Source organism: Micropterus dolomieu, linkage group LG21 (assembly GCF_021292245.1).
Source record: "Micropterus dolomieu isolate WLL.071019.BEF.003 ecotype Adirondacks linkage group LG21, ASM2129224v1, whole genome shotgun sequence".
NCBI classification, from domain to species: domain Eukaryota; kingdom Metazoa; phylum Chordata; class Actinopteri; order Centrarchiformes; family Centrarchidae; genus Micropterus; species Micropterus dolomieu.
The window spans coordinates 29622882-29637562 of NC_060170.1; the positions used below are offsets into that span (position 1 = coordinate 29622882).

Genomic DNA, 14681 nt, shown 5'->3' on the forward strand with positions numbered 1-14681 from the left:
AGTTTTGTTTATTTTGAGTAATTACAAAAAAAAAAAGAAAGACAATGTACTTGTGTAGCAGAAGGAAGACACAAATCTATCAATGAGGAGGGCAGTCTGAGATGAGCTACAAGTCTTTGAATTTAAATAGCCTCTACTGCCACCTGCTGGACAAACGTAGAAAATTTACGCCCGTTAAGGTTACAAAAATAGGACCGTCTCTCCTTTTTTTCATCCATCTAACAACTTTGTGTTGAAGTATGTAATGTACATAGCAGCCTGGGATTATTATTGGGGCTATAGACTTTTTGTCTTGCTTTCCCTCAGAGCCTTCCTTATTCTCTTGAACAAAAAAAATGTATTCTGCCATACTATGAACATGCTGAACTAAAGTTTAAGCTATGGAGAATCACCTGGAGTGTGTATAGCTCATTCAGCAAGTGTAGCTATGCAGAACGTGAAGCTACAGTCCCAAACTATGTTACTGATCAACCTGTTATTCGCCATGAATGTCACTTTACTGAGAAACTCCACAAGACTGTCGGGCTGCATGCAACGTCAGCACAATTGACTCTTCAGAAATGCTACATTGCCTCCAAATCTGCTGATAAGTTCCTCTTCATTACTCATTTATTTAGTGCCTGTTGGATGATGTAGTTTTGGTCTGTGACATCTGACAACCCGTGCACGCAAATGCTACCTGCGTGGAATATTCTGACCTCTCCAAAGCATGTGACAAGCCCAAATGAATGTGACTCACAACTCTACTGACAAGAAATGTGAAGGTGGTGGAAGCAGTCAGCACACTTTTATCCTGCATCATATCTGTGCTATTTGTATGTGCTTCAGGTAGTGTAACAGACAACATCCTGTGTCATATTAAACAAGTTATCTTTCAGTTTATGTTGGTAAACTGATGTTGAAACAATCTGTTTATGCTGTCGTATTTTGTGAAGTGGTGAATAGTGTTAAAGACATTTAGACTTTAGATTGTTTTTTCAACATATACTATAAATAATATCCATAGACAGTGTCTATGATCAGCTAAGAACATCCTGTATAAATGTCCATTATCCACCCACAACTTGGGTCATGGTGCAATTTCATAAGTGTTTCAGTCTGGCAGTTTCTTTGGTTGCTTTACATAAGCTATAAATTATGTCCACATATTATGATATTTGTAGACCCATGCTTGCATTTTTCCAGTTGTAGTAGAGACATCATTTCTTGTATACAGTACACATTTTAAGAGAAGATGGTTTATCAGACCCCCAGTTCCTGAGAGCTCCATAAGACTTGCAAATGCCATGGCTTTTCTTTGAGGTGCACAGATGTCACAAGTTTTGAGGGAGCGTGCAATTGGCATGCTGACTGCAGGAATGTCCACCAGAGCTGCAGCCCATGAATTGAATGTTCATTTCTCTACCATAAGCTGTCTCCAAAGGCTTTTCAGAGAATTTGGCAGTACATCCAACCAGCCTCACAACCGCAGACCACGTTTTACCACACCACGCCAGGACCTCCACATCCAGCATCTACACTTCCAAGATCATCTGAGACCAGCCACCCGGACAGCTGCTGCAACAATCGGTTTGCATAACCAAAGAATTTCTTCACAAACTATCAGGAACCGTCTCAGGGAAGCTCATCTGCGTACTCGTTGTCCTCATCGGAGTCTGGACCTGACTGCAGTTTGTCGTCGTAACCAACTTGAGCGGGCAAATGCTCACGTTCGATGGAGTCTGGCACTTTGGAGAGGTGTTCTCTTTGCGGATGAATCCCGGTTTTCAATGTACAGGGCAGATGGCAGACAGCGTGTATAACGTCGTGTGGGTGAGCGGTTTGCTGAGGTCAATGTTGTGGATCGAGTGGCACATTGTGGCGGTGGGGTTATGGTATGGGCAGGCGTGTGTTATGGACAACGCATTTTGAATGCACAGAGATACCGTGACGAGATCCTGAGGCTTATTGTTGTGCCATTCATCCACAACCGTTACCTCATGTTGCAGCATGATGATGCACGGCCACATGTTGTAAGGATGTGTACACGATTCCTGGAAGCTGAAAACATCCCAGTTCTTGCATAGCCAGAATACTTACAGGACATGTCACCCATTGAGCATGTTTGGGATGCTCTGGATCGGCGTATATGACAGCGTGTTCCAGGTCCTGCCAATATCCAGCAACTTCACACAGCTATTAAAGAGGAGTGGACCAACATTCCACAGGCCACAATCAACAACCTGATCAACTCTATGTGAAGGAGATGTGAAATTGTGGTCACACCAGATACTGACTGGTTTCTGGACCCCCCCCCCGGACCCCCAAGTTCCCCCACAATACAGTGAAACTGCACATTCTTGAGTGGCCTTTTATTGTGGCCAGCCTAAGGCACTCCTGTTAAATACCCATGCTGTCTGATCAGCATCTTGATATGTCACACCTGTGAGGTGGATGGATTATCTTGGCAAAGGAGAAGTGCTCACTAACACAGATTTTGACAGATTTGTGAACAATATTTGAGAGAAATAGGCCTTTTGTGTGCATAGAAAAAGTCTTAGATCTTTGACTTCAGCTCATGATGAATGGGGGCAAAAACTCTAGATATGTACTAAAACTAGGAATAAGCACAAAGCTGTTTTAAAGAGCTTGTTTCATATCAGATCAAATCAAAGAGTGTTTGAGATTGGGAACACCCAGAGGTCTAAAACTGAACAATCATTATTTAAACAATTATCCTAGATACCTTTCTTTTCAACATTTAAATATGAAAAGAAACCTTTAAAATGATTCATACACTACACCACAACAGTCATTCCATGCAATCATGTTCTCATGAGATTAAAGCTGTTCTTTTTTATTATTTACAAAATGCTTCATGTTATGTTGACAGTGATCTAACTTTTGACAGACAAGATGAAGTGCAAGAACTTTCCCAGAAGGCTTGGCCAATCATATGTGCTGTGGTGCATACTTAATCACCCTGCCACAGTCAAATTGAGTTAAATGTTGTTTTCTGTCACGTGTGAGGTATTTCAGAAACGTAATTATCCTTTACTGTTGCCTCAAACAACAATGTGCATTTGTTTTACAGCAGCTTGAGAAGTTTTTTCTCTTAACATTCTCATGGCCACTTGTTCTATATAATGTGAACAACCGCTTTCAGCTTGGTTGTACTAAACAACATATTTCATTTATCTTAAACAGCAAACTTGCACATAAGTGTGGTTTAGTGCGTCAAGTGAAGAGGGTATCTATAAGCAGATAAAGGTAAATATATCCTGAAATTAAAGTTGAGAACATACAAATTTAAAAGGTGCAAATGGTGTTACTAATATAGAGTTAGTCCTCAATCCCAGACACACAAACTTGACAGTTTAGATGAGAAATGTCCATGTTAGTATTGCCAAATAAGATGTGAAGTGGATTAAGAACTTACCTTATGAATGAATTGTGATGTACAGTTGTTTAAACCTGTCATGGCGTCGCCTCCTAGTGGTAAACTGAACAAAGTATTTTCTCTTTCTCTTTAGTTTCTAAAGTTCACTGTGTCAAGCCAGATCTCTCACTCAGCAAGTTTATCTGCAGAGCTGTGTTTGTAGCTGTTTGTGCTCTTCCTTATGCAGCATGAGACCATCTGTCATTGACAATGTCGGCTGTTTAAGGTTTACCTTAGGGCCTCTAGATGGCATCAATGCCCCTGTTCAGGTTACTACTGGGTAATGAGTGCAATTCGTGGAAATAACCAGTTTCAATACTTAATAAGGAAAAGTAATAACCAGCAGTTTGGTCGTGTTTTGCTCCTGTATGATTGTACTTGCAGCAGGATCTGTTTGATGTAAATTTTGTGTTACTGAATAGTAGATTTTAAGAGGTTTTGTCTTAACCCAAACAACTTGACAATATAAGCTGACAAACTTTTAATGGTTTACCTTAACAATTTTAATGCAAAAGCACCTTCAATTCACCTTTTTCCCTCATTCTCCCCTCAGATTTACAACTTTCTCCCCAAGATGGTAAACTTGTCAGAACATTTAGGTTATTTCCCATTTTTCTGAACAATTTCAAAGACAGAAGCTTTGGAATTTTTTTAAATGTGGCTTATCATATTTAAAGTTAGACAAGATAGGACATGCAAATAAGTAACTGAAGAGCTCGGCTGGTTCTCATGCTCAGGCCTATATTAGCCCAACCCTTCCTTCCCCTCTTCCCTCCCTCCTATCCCTTGCCAAACAGGATCTGTAGGATCTTACAGAGTCGTTTTCTCAGGAGACAGGAATGTCAGAACACAAGCCCTGGTGCCTGCTTCAACATGCACCCTACATTCCCTCTAACTTACAGGAAAAAGCCCCGAATGTGTTGCTCATACATCCATTTAATTTCCACTCAGTGTGTGGCAACAGTTTTAAGCGTAAAATGCCATGTCTGCACCGGACATGTTGCAGACGCACACTGACTCACTACTGAAATTAGGTTGTCTGGTAAACCACCCTGCCCAGTTTTTTCAAGGTGAGTTGAAGACCTTCGAGTTTAAAAGGAGTTTTATTCATTTTGTGACATCCTTCTTCAGCTTCTCTCATTTTTTGACTAATTTGTCAGATGACACCATAAAACTATGTTTTTACAAATGACAGTCACACCGAAGTATTAAAGTATTTTTGAGATATTTATTTTTTCAAAGTCTTTTTCAAAGTCTTCGTTTTGTGTACAGCTCATAAGCATAATATTATACAGCAGATAGGCTAGTCATTTAGACTATAAGGGACCCAGGTGTCTCAGAATATAAATATAATACATTGAAAGTGTGGCATTCAGACTGCATGAAAAGAATGACACAAAATCAAAGAAATGTAAAGGATTATTTGGCTGACTTTCCAATCCTCCCACATCAACATCTACAGTCTCACAAGTATTCAGATGCTATGGACAAGCAGAGAATAGAAATGTAACAAAACAAGGACTTCCTAATAAATGCTACATTTGTCTGCGTCAGTGTGTTTGGCCACACAAGCGGTCCAAAGTGACAGCACTCGACTGCATCTGTTAGCTCGCCCTCTCAACACTAGCGCTGGCATTTCCATTGCTTGATAAGCAGAGGTGCACGCAGTGAAATTTTAAGTCACAAAGTCCAGTTTCTTGCCATATCAGATGTCATTTCTGCTTTAATTGACAGGCCAGTGGCTTGAAGTTGGCGATGAGCTGCTGGTGGACTCTTTGTGGGACTGATTTGGGCTGTGGCTGTAGGTGGGGGAGTGAGTTACACTTGGGCTGCTGGGAGGTGTGGAAGAACAAGAGGAAGACTTGGATTTAATCTGCAGCCACTTGTCTCCCAAAGCCTTGGCAAAGTGGTCATCGACAGACACGCTGATGGAGAGCTGCTGGGAGCGAGCTTTCTGGTAGTTTACTCCAAGGCTCCTCTGGAAATGCTCCTCAACCACATGGTCATAGTTGGATTTAGAAATCACTGTAAGAGAAAGGATGAATGACACACGTCAAATACACACCTCAGTGAGTCAATAAATGTGAGTAGATGAGGATTAGGGAGTGACCGTCTGGTGGATGAGCTCATCCACAAGAGTGTGAGACTGACCTGATGAGTGGCCTCTACTGGAGGGGTTTCTTAATGAGGAGACGCAAGTGATCACAGAGGGGCGCATCTAAAAGATACAATAAAAAACAAGAGATGTGTCATTAATTAAATCAGAAGGAACTTTCTGTTTGTAACACATTAACCCTGTTTTCTTTTCATCCCACACAGTTTTCAAAATCACCTAAACCTTACTGTGCACTTTATCCGATTACAACAAAATGGTGCACAAAGTTCAATTAGAAAACAAATTGATTTGAAAACCAATTAAACTGGTTGGGTTTGCCAATGAAAGTCTGATCACTCCCAGTGTGGTGGCATATACAGGTCAAAAAGAGAGCAGTCTGTTTGGTCTTGTTGATGGAATTCCTCCCTCCATTGCTCACATTTTCTTGCTGAATCTGGCTGGATTGCATAGCTCGGACAAGCTTAGGCCTGTAGACGCTCTTGGAGGAAGAATGCTTGTGCAGTTGGATTCAGTGATTGGAGATGTTCCACTGCTGTGGGTAGCCTGGAGCTACACCGAGACTACAAAGGGACGTACAGGACTGCTACTTTTCATAATTTATGAAAGCCCAAACATCTGTGATTTTAGAGTCAGTCACATTCGAACCTGCTGAGGATACATTCAGTGCTTGATTGTTTGGTGAATTACCTGGATTTGAGTGGTAGCAGAGCTTTTAGTCTTTTCCTCTGTGCTTGCAGGGTCTTTTCTTGGTTTCTTGATGAGGGCAAGTGGTTCATCCATGATTGGTGTGTAGTACACATGGGTGGGCAGAGGGCTGGTGGGGCTGGGTGTAGGACTCCAGGTAGATGTGGGGCTCTGCGGCCTGTTAAACACTCCTGGTGCAGACACTGGTGCTGCTCTCTGGGCAGCTTTACCACTGCTCCTGCTCAGGGCCCGCTCTCGCCTGAAACATTTATGCATAAGAAAATGTCACATCTCTGACAGAATTTGCCTTTAATAAAATTAGATTTTTTAATATTGAATATTTGCTGGAAACATGAATAAACCAGTTTCACCAACCTTTCCTCCAATGTCAGGCCTCTCTCATGGCTACGCTTGCGCTTGACTGGATACACTGTTGGGGCTCGAGCCCGGTCATTTGTGATATGTCTGAATCTGTCTTCGCTTCTGAGGTGGGGCTGACCTGAAAAACATTTTGCACAAATGAAAGTGCAGAATTAGAATAAGAGGCTTTAAAAATCATACCACATGTGTTTTGGGAAAGTTCATTTGCTGGAACAAACAAAGCAAGCAAGACAAACTGACAATGATGATTTTACAATAGTGCGTGGCACTCACTGATGAGTAACTGCTTGTTTTGATCCATGACATAGACCTGCATGACTACTATTCGTGGGAAACGTTTTTTTGTTGTCACCGTTAATTGTAAACTCCGTTAACTTGTAGAACTTGATCTACCCGATCAGTGAGGGTTACAACACTAGACAGCTGATTCAGTGTTAACGGTAAATGTTGTTTTTCTGCATAATGTTGGCATTAAGCCCTATCACACAGCCAAAAGGGCACAATCAACAGGTTTTGTTATGATGGGGAGCCACACATCGAATGGCTGTTTGTCTTTGAGGACCCTGATTTGGGCGGCACCCATTTGTCAAAGGGCAATTGAGGAGAACACATTCTGGATGTTTGCAAATACACAAGTTGAAACACATCAAGATGAAGCTGCTGATGTCACTGATATGTTAATATCATGTTAATGTTATGCAAGTTAGACCCTCAAAATACTTAAAAATCCATTTGCTCTTGGAGCTCTCACATCAGTAAGCTCATATGTTCAAAACAGTCATGTATACAGTCAAAATACAGAGTACTGTTTGAAAATATAATTCAAACATATATATGGCAGCATATAGCCCATTGTTTGACTTGCTCAGTTAACACTTTAAAATTCATATTGATAGGGCAGCGGGAGTCTTTCAAAGCTCCTTCAACTGTATTCAAATTGGTCATTCAGTGCTCCAATCACAATAACATCCACCACCTGATTTAAATAAAACAATGAGGTGATTATATGTTTTGAATTGTGAGACAATAATAGTTGTTCGCAGTGTCTTCACACCCCAAGTGCTCACTCGAATCTGCACTCTGTGTAAAGTAGCACCTGTGAACTACTGCTTTACACAGAATGCCATTGTGGAGGGGGAGGGGAGGGGGCAGGTATAGCCACACCTATGCTGATTTTCTAATGCCTCAGGCATGGATATTTCTTCCTTATTAGCAGAGGGAAAATGCTGCCTGACCTTCTGTTTTGCTGGGTTTAATCAGATTTTATGAATATCCAACAGAAACACAGCTTAGCTGTGAGTGAAAATACTATTTACAGAATCTTAGTTCAGTGAAAGCCAGTAAGTATTAATGGGGAATAATGTATTCTTTATTCTAAGAAGATTTCCTGTAAGAAGTTTACACATCTTTTCTTTATGACAAAAAAAGCATATTAACATTTGACAGTGTATTTTAAGAGTTGAATGTTCTATAGTGTATATCTTCTACTTGACTCATTACATCTGATTCTTTTATACTGTGTTTACATACTATATCATACAAAGAACATATGTAAATGCCACTGTAAAGAACACAAATATTACATATATGGTTGTGACATGTCATAAGATCAAAACATATTAATATACAACAGTCAAGTGTAATAACAGAACTAAAGCAGTGACTCAGTACCACTAATCAAGATAATACACACAAGTTGACTCTCATCCAGCAATAGGAGTTAATAAAAGAAAAGTGACAATCAAGCTTACCTTCTAAAATATAGACCTTAAAGCCACTGCTCATCCGGGTAATGTAGTGGAAATTAGCCACAGCCATGGTGTCTTGTCCTTTCTGAGTGAAGCCAAATACAGAGGACCGCCTTGACTGCTGGAGCTCACAGGACACAATGATTGTATTGGAAAGGTAATGAGATGCTGGGTCTGAGCTCAGCCAGGTAAAGTATCAGGTGAGTGCAGATAGGCACAGTAGCTTCCCTGTGACTCATTCCCTGTATTCAGATTGGCTACTGTCGGGGCCAATCGAAAGCCCTCATTCATTCAGCATTGTTATTGTCCTACAGGCAGAATGAGCTCACAGGTAGGCCTGTCTTAAAGGTAGAAAGTGGAGTTGCTAAATGCCATAGTACCACGGAATCCACACTGATTATAGAAGCTTATGTCTTTATTCAACACTTTCTTATGTACAATATATCATATCATATCATAAAAAAATAGACCTATAAATCCCTTTTTCACACAACTAAATAGATTTGTCCCTGGGCCAAATGAAAAAAGTGAAATGTGCCTTTTGTTTCACTCCATGTAGTCAGCACCTGTCACCCCCCCCCCCAAACCTAATCTGCAATCTCACCAAACTGCATTTTTTCGAGCTCTTAGCCCACCGGAGCTCCAGTCATTCCACTGACCTGCCCATACACGCACGCAGCTGTACTGTGAGCCTGCCTCACCAGTAATCCAAAGGCTTTTGTTGATGGCCAGACAAAGACTCTTAAGTCCTGAAAATGCTGCTGCCATGAGAACAATCTCGCCTGAGCATACTGAGGAGTTTGGCCAAACATAGAAAGTATTTGGAGGCCACTCACTGAGATACTGTGACATTGCCAGTGCTGGAAAACACTAGTGTGATTACTATGTTGATGTATGATATATGCAAATGATATGAATATAATTCTCATGTTTGCGCATAAGACACATGCCTTTGGTGTGAGAGACCAGGGTTTGATTCCCTACTGTGACACGTCCATCAATGTTCCCCTGAACAAGACACTTAGCCCCTAGTTGCTCCAGAGGGGTGCAACCTCTGACATTATATAGCAATTCTTAGTTGCTTTGGATAGAAGCGTCAGCTAACATAAGTGAATGTAATGTAATGTGATACTGCTGTCCTATTGTCCTAACAGGGTGAGAACAACTGCTAAAGAACAGTGGTTAAAAAATGAGAAAGAGCAGCAAATATAAAGGTCTTATTTTGAGCTCAATTTAAGCTCAACCATGCCCCCCCAAGTCATACACTGCAATAGCATGACATCAAAATCTACACTAGTGTACTGAGTAAGCATTTAAAAGAATCAAGAATAGCAAAGTAATGTTTACTTAGGGGTGGAATAAGCATTCAGATCCTTTTTTTAAGTCAATGTACTAATACCACACTGTGAAAATACTTACTTATTATTTTTTAAATACTAAGTAAAAGTGTGGAACATTAACAGCAACATTTACTTAAAGAGTCAAAAGTAAACTTACTCAAATTCAAATTCAAATCAGCTTTATTGGCATGAATGTATAACAACAATATTGCCAAAGTTACAAATAAATTAAAAAAGAACAATTCATTTCATACATTTCATTAAACAAGCTATACTAATGCAGAGCATTTAAATAAGTAAATAAAACAGTAAAAGTTGTGTTTCTGTGTGTTAATAAAAAATAAAATAATACAAAAAATATATAAAAATTACGTAAAAATAAATATTTAAAAAAGTACATTGTGTGTGTGTGTGTTAGAAAATGAAAACAAAATCTGTATCAAATGTGAACAAAATACAAATAAAGGAATAATTACTTAAATATCAAACAATCAAAATAATAATAATTTTCAAAGTACAGTTATTTATCAGTCTTGGTTTCCACTGGTTGTCCTCAGTTCACAGCATGAGGAGACATGTTTTGCAGCAATTGTTTGACATTTGGCATTTCTCCCAGTAAACAGGGGAGTTCCTATGTGTCTGATATAAATTCAAATTCGGGGTTTATTTGGGAAATGTTTGCAAAGTTTTTTTGTCTCAGTGTTTTATATTTAGGTGCATGAAGTGTAGCTCTGTCTCTACCTGTCCTGTGTCACACTGGCAGCAGAGTTTCTCCTCTTGTGGTAGCCAGCTCTGTCTGTGGCGACCCTTTTCTATGGCCAGGCTGTGTTCACTCAGTCTGTATGTTGTCAACATTTTTCTTAGTTTAGGACATTTTATTGTGCTCGGGTAATTTGCCAGTGTGAATTCTCTTTTTAGGGTCAGATAACATTGTAATTTAATTTGTGCTTTGGTCTTTTCTTTCCAGTATTCAGTATATTTTTCCTTTTGCTTGTTGATAATTTGGTTTGTTCTGCTTGAGTTGGTGTTGCTGTCATGAGGCTGTTGGAGACTTGATACTGCAGAGAGCCTCAGGACCAGCTGGCTGAGGGGACTCCTCTGGTTTCAGCTCCTGTTATGTTAGGGCTTTGTGGTGGTATGTCTGGGGGTAAAGTGATTATAAAATTTTATTGATCTCTTCAGTATTTTTAGTAAGAGGGGATATTGGTCGAGCTCTGCTCTGCACAGGTTTTTTGGTGTTGTCCTCTGCACCCGCAGGATGCTCTTCAAGAACTCTGTATGGAAAGATTCTATGATTGTTTTGTCCAATTTGTCAAATTCATTATTAAGTTTTGGCCCCCAAATTCCGCTGCCATTTAGAATTATTGGTTCTAGTACAAATTGGAAAGTTTTAAGCCAGATTTCAATTTGAATATAGGTTTTAATGTTTCTTTTTATTACATAGAAAGCTCTCCTTGCTTTGTCCCTCAGATCTTTCACAGCCACTAATGGTTCACTAATTCATTGATATATAGATTAAAGAGAATTGGACTGAGATTGCATCCCTGCCTCACTCCCTGGCCCTGGGAGAAGAACGCTGTTTGTTGGTTTCCGTTCTTTATGGCACATTCACTCTTTGTATATATGTTTTTAATCAAATCATATGTTTCTCCTCCAATGCCACTTTCAAGTAGCCTATAGAAAAGGCCCTTGTGCCAGATGGAATCAAAGGCTTTTTGGAAGTCAACAAAACAGGCATATACCTTTCTTTTCTTAATGTTTAATTCTTGATCTATGGAAGTCTGGAGGGTAAATATATGGCCCATTGTGCGGCAATTTGGCAAAAAAACAATTTGGCATTTATGCTGAATATTGTGGTTATCAAGAAAGTCGTTTATTGATGATGCAGAATATTTTTCCTAGTTTGCTGGATACACATATTCCTCTTTTCCAGATGTCTGTTGATGTCTGAAAAGTTCCAGTTGGTATTGAATAGTTTTAATCTAGCCAATCTGATTTTATGGTCTGAGTATTTGATCATTTCGTTGAGGATTCCATCAATACCACAAGCCTTTTCCTTTCAGGGACTGGATGACTTCTGTAAATTCTTGTTCTGTTACAGGGTAATCTAGAGGGGTTCTGGTTGTTTTTTTAATCACCATTTGTTGAGGTTTTAGTTTGGAGGCTTTCAAATTAGACAATAAAGCGAAGTGATGAAATATTTTATTGATTTTGTCCACAGCAGAATTTACACCAGAATTATTATGAGGAAATGTTTCAGTTAGAAATAAATTAGTTAAATCATGTATGTTTTGATTTTCCAGTGCCTTTTGGTACGCCCCCATGCTGTCTGGGGTCCATCTGTATGAGTATGTGCTGTTAAACAATTCACAGGCTCTAGGAGCTCCAGAGTTAGACTGCGCCCTTTTCAGATAGATTGTGATTTTGCTGTGGTCTGAGAGGGGTGTGAGGGGGCTGACTGTGAAAGCTCTGAGAGACACTGGATCTAGATCTGTATTGAAATAATCTACCGTACTACTGCCAAGAGCTGAGCTGTGAGTGTAGCGACCCAGAGAGTCCCCTCGTAGCCTGCCATTGACTATGCACAGACCCAGTACGAGCATTCCAGTCCCCACAGATTAATATTTCCCATGGTTTTACAAAAGTTAATTTCCTCCTCAATAGAGAAAATATCTGGGTTGTAGTAGGGGGATTCTGATGGAGGTATGTTGATGGCACACATGTAGACATGTTGCTCAGCACAAATCATCTTTTTGTTAATTTTCAACCATATATGGGATTCTTCTTTTTTAATAATGTAATGATGTCTTTTAACTCTCTATTGAAATCTGGATTTCTGCTCTTTAAACCAAAAGCTGATGAACTCAGACCTTGAATGTTCCAACATGTTATTGTAAACGATTTCATCTCTAAGTGTAATCCTTTCAAACATTACACAAATACCATAAAAAAGTATAAATGGTCCCTGTCAGTGTTTCACTGATATGTTTCTGGATTAATAGCCTATTACTTCTGCATCACTGTGTATGTTGCATTTTACTGTTGTAGATGTTCAAACTAATTGAACTATACTTTATGTACTGTTGGGTAATTTAATTTACAGCAATGATTCATATTCTGTAAGAACATTATATGATGTATTGTTGCCCTCCTGTGTGAACCATATATCTCTAAAAAGTGACCATTTCATGAGCCTATAATAAGTTTTCACCTTTGTGATACTGATCCGGTAGATTGGGTGGGGTTGGTGCTCTACATAGTTTATTTAGCTTAATAAATAGGAGCATTTTCTTAAGCCATTAGGGAACACTGAAGCCTGGTTTGGAATTTGTAATTAAGTAACTAAATCGGGCGGACAAATGTAGTGGAGTAACAAGTAACATATTTGTGATGTGGTGGAATATTGTTCTGGAAGTTGCATACAATGGAAATACTCAAGTACAACACCTTGTTTGTACCTGAGAGAATAGACTTTCCCACCACTGTGTTTAGTATACTATTCTTGAAAAACATGTTTGCTCACTGGCAGATTCCATTTAAAAAATGCAAAGAATCTGAGTTTAAAATGTAAGGAATCTGTGAATGTGCAAACAAGATTTCCTAGTTTTGTTTTCTAGAGTTTATTATCCTAATGTCCGCACCTCAAATAGCTATGTGCTTCTCTGGTTATCTGTTTTTTATTTGCTCTTCATGCAAAAAAAGAGAAGCGTTGATCAACCCACAGCAGAAAAGTGATTGAATATTTGTTTTTTTTTAGCTATTGGTGTATTATTAGTGTATTGTGTTTTAATACCCAAGAAATAGTACTCCAGAAGAAGGTTCAAGTGTTTACACTGCGTTATGAAGATTGGTATTCAGTTAATATTTATGTATGTTAGTACATGAATTCCTATAAATGTCTAATTACAACCTTGATATTTTTTTAGCTGCTCTTTAAGTGAAGGTGAATGCACAACAGTCACTATTAAGGCATGTTCAGAAATTGATAAACACAAAACAGGCCCTATACATAATATAAAAGTCTGGTACAAAAATATTTAAATTACAATAATAATTCAATAACAAATGCTACCCTAGCAAGCATAGAAACTGGAACACGCATTTTTGCAAACTGCTTCATCACCTTATATGAACAACAGCGCTAAGATATGCATTTCATCAAAGTCATCAAAGACTGGTAAATCTCTACCAGGAATAATTTTACTGATTCAAGTAGGAAATGCACTCAGAAATGTGTGTCCACTGTGAACATGGTGACAGTGAAGTTTCCATAACAAAGGCTCGGAATCCCCGGGGGTCTGTGTTGATCACCAACAGATGGCGCATTTTTCACAAATCTGTCTCGACTTCAAAAGTAACACCCTGTGTCATCGGCCTGAAAGCCCAGCAGTAAGGGTGCCTCTGGTGTTTTATTGAACTCAACAGGATGCAGTATCACATCAACACCAATATGCACCCTGTGGAGTCAACAGCATGCTCATGTCTGACAGTGAGCGACGCCCCTGTCACCCTGCTCTCATCAGCACCACCATCATATTCCAACACCCAGCTTGGTCAAGTCAAACAATCACAGGACGAACAAAACAGGAAGTTCAATTATATTCCATTTAATAGCTTAAAAGACTAAGCATAACAATAGCAAGATATCTGAGATTTTTTTATTTGAGATTTCAGCTGACACTCCTCCAAATAGTTTGATGATTTTAGTGAGCTTGTCCATTCATTTCATGTTCATGTTCATCATCACTGTTTACCAAAGCTTTAGGAGACATATTCAAATTGCTTATTTTGTAGCCTACCACCAATATGTCTAAAATCCAAATATCAATTTACAATGACATAAAACATATAAAAGCATCAAATGCTCATAATTTATAAGCTGGATCCAGGAAATGTTTGGCATTTTAACTTAAACAGTTAATCTAAATCTATGCCAGTTTACTTTTAATTAAATATTTTATTTGATTTGCCATCTAATGACATATAAGAATTTC

General features: G+C 39.1%; 1 protein-coding gene across 1 annotated transcript; it reads right to left on the reverse strand.

The window, feature by feature from the left end:
* Nucleotides 1-4626: 4626 nt before the first annotated feature.
* On the reverse strand, nucleotides 4627-8474 carry vgll4l (vestigial like 4 like). The gene is made up of 5 exons (XM_046035785.1): nucleotides 8351-8474; nucleotides 6594-6717; nucleotides 6222-6477; nucleotides 5570-5636; nucleotides 4627-5443 (listed from the first exon to the last, which is right to left on the reverse strand). The coding sequence occupies exons 1-5, from the start codon at nucleotides 8415-8417 to the stop codon at nucleotides 5142-5144; spliced, it is 816 nt and encodes a 271-aa protein (XP_045891741.1). The 5' UTR covers nucleotides 8418-8474; the 3' UTR covers nucleotides 4627-5141.
* Between the last annotated feature and the right edge of the window lie 6207 nt (nucleotides 8475-14681).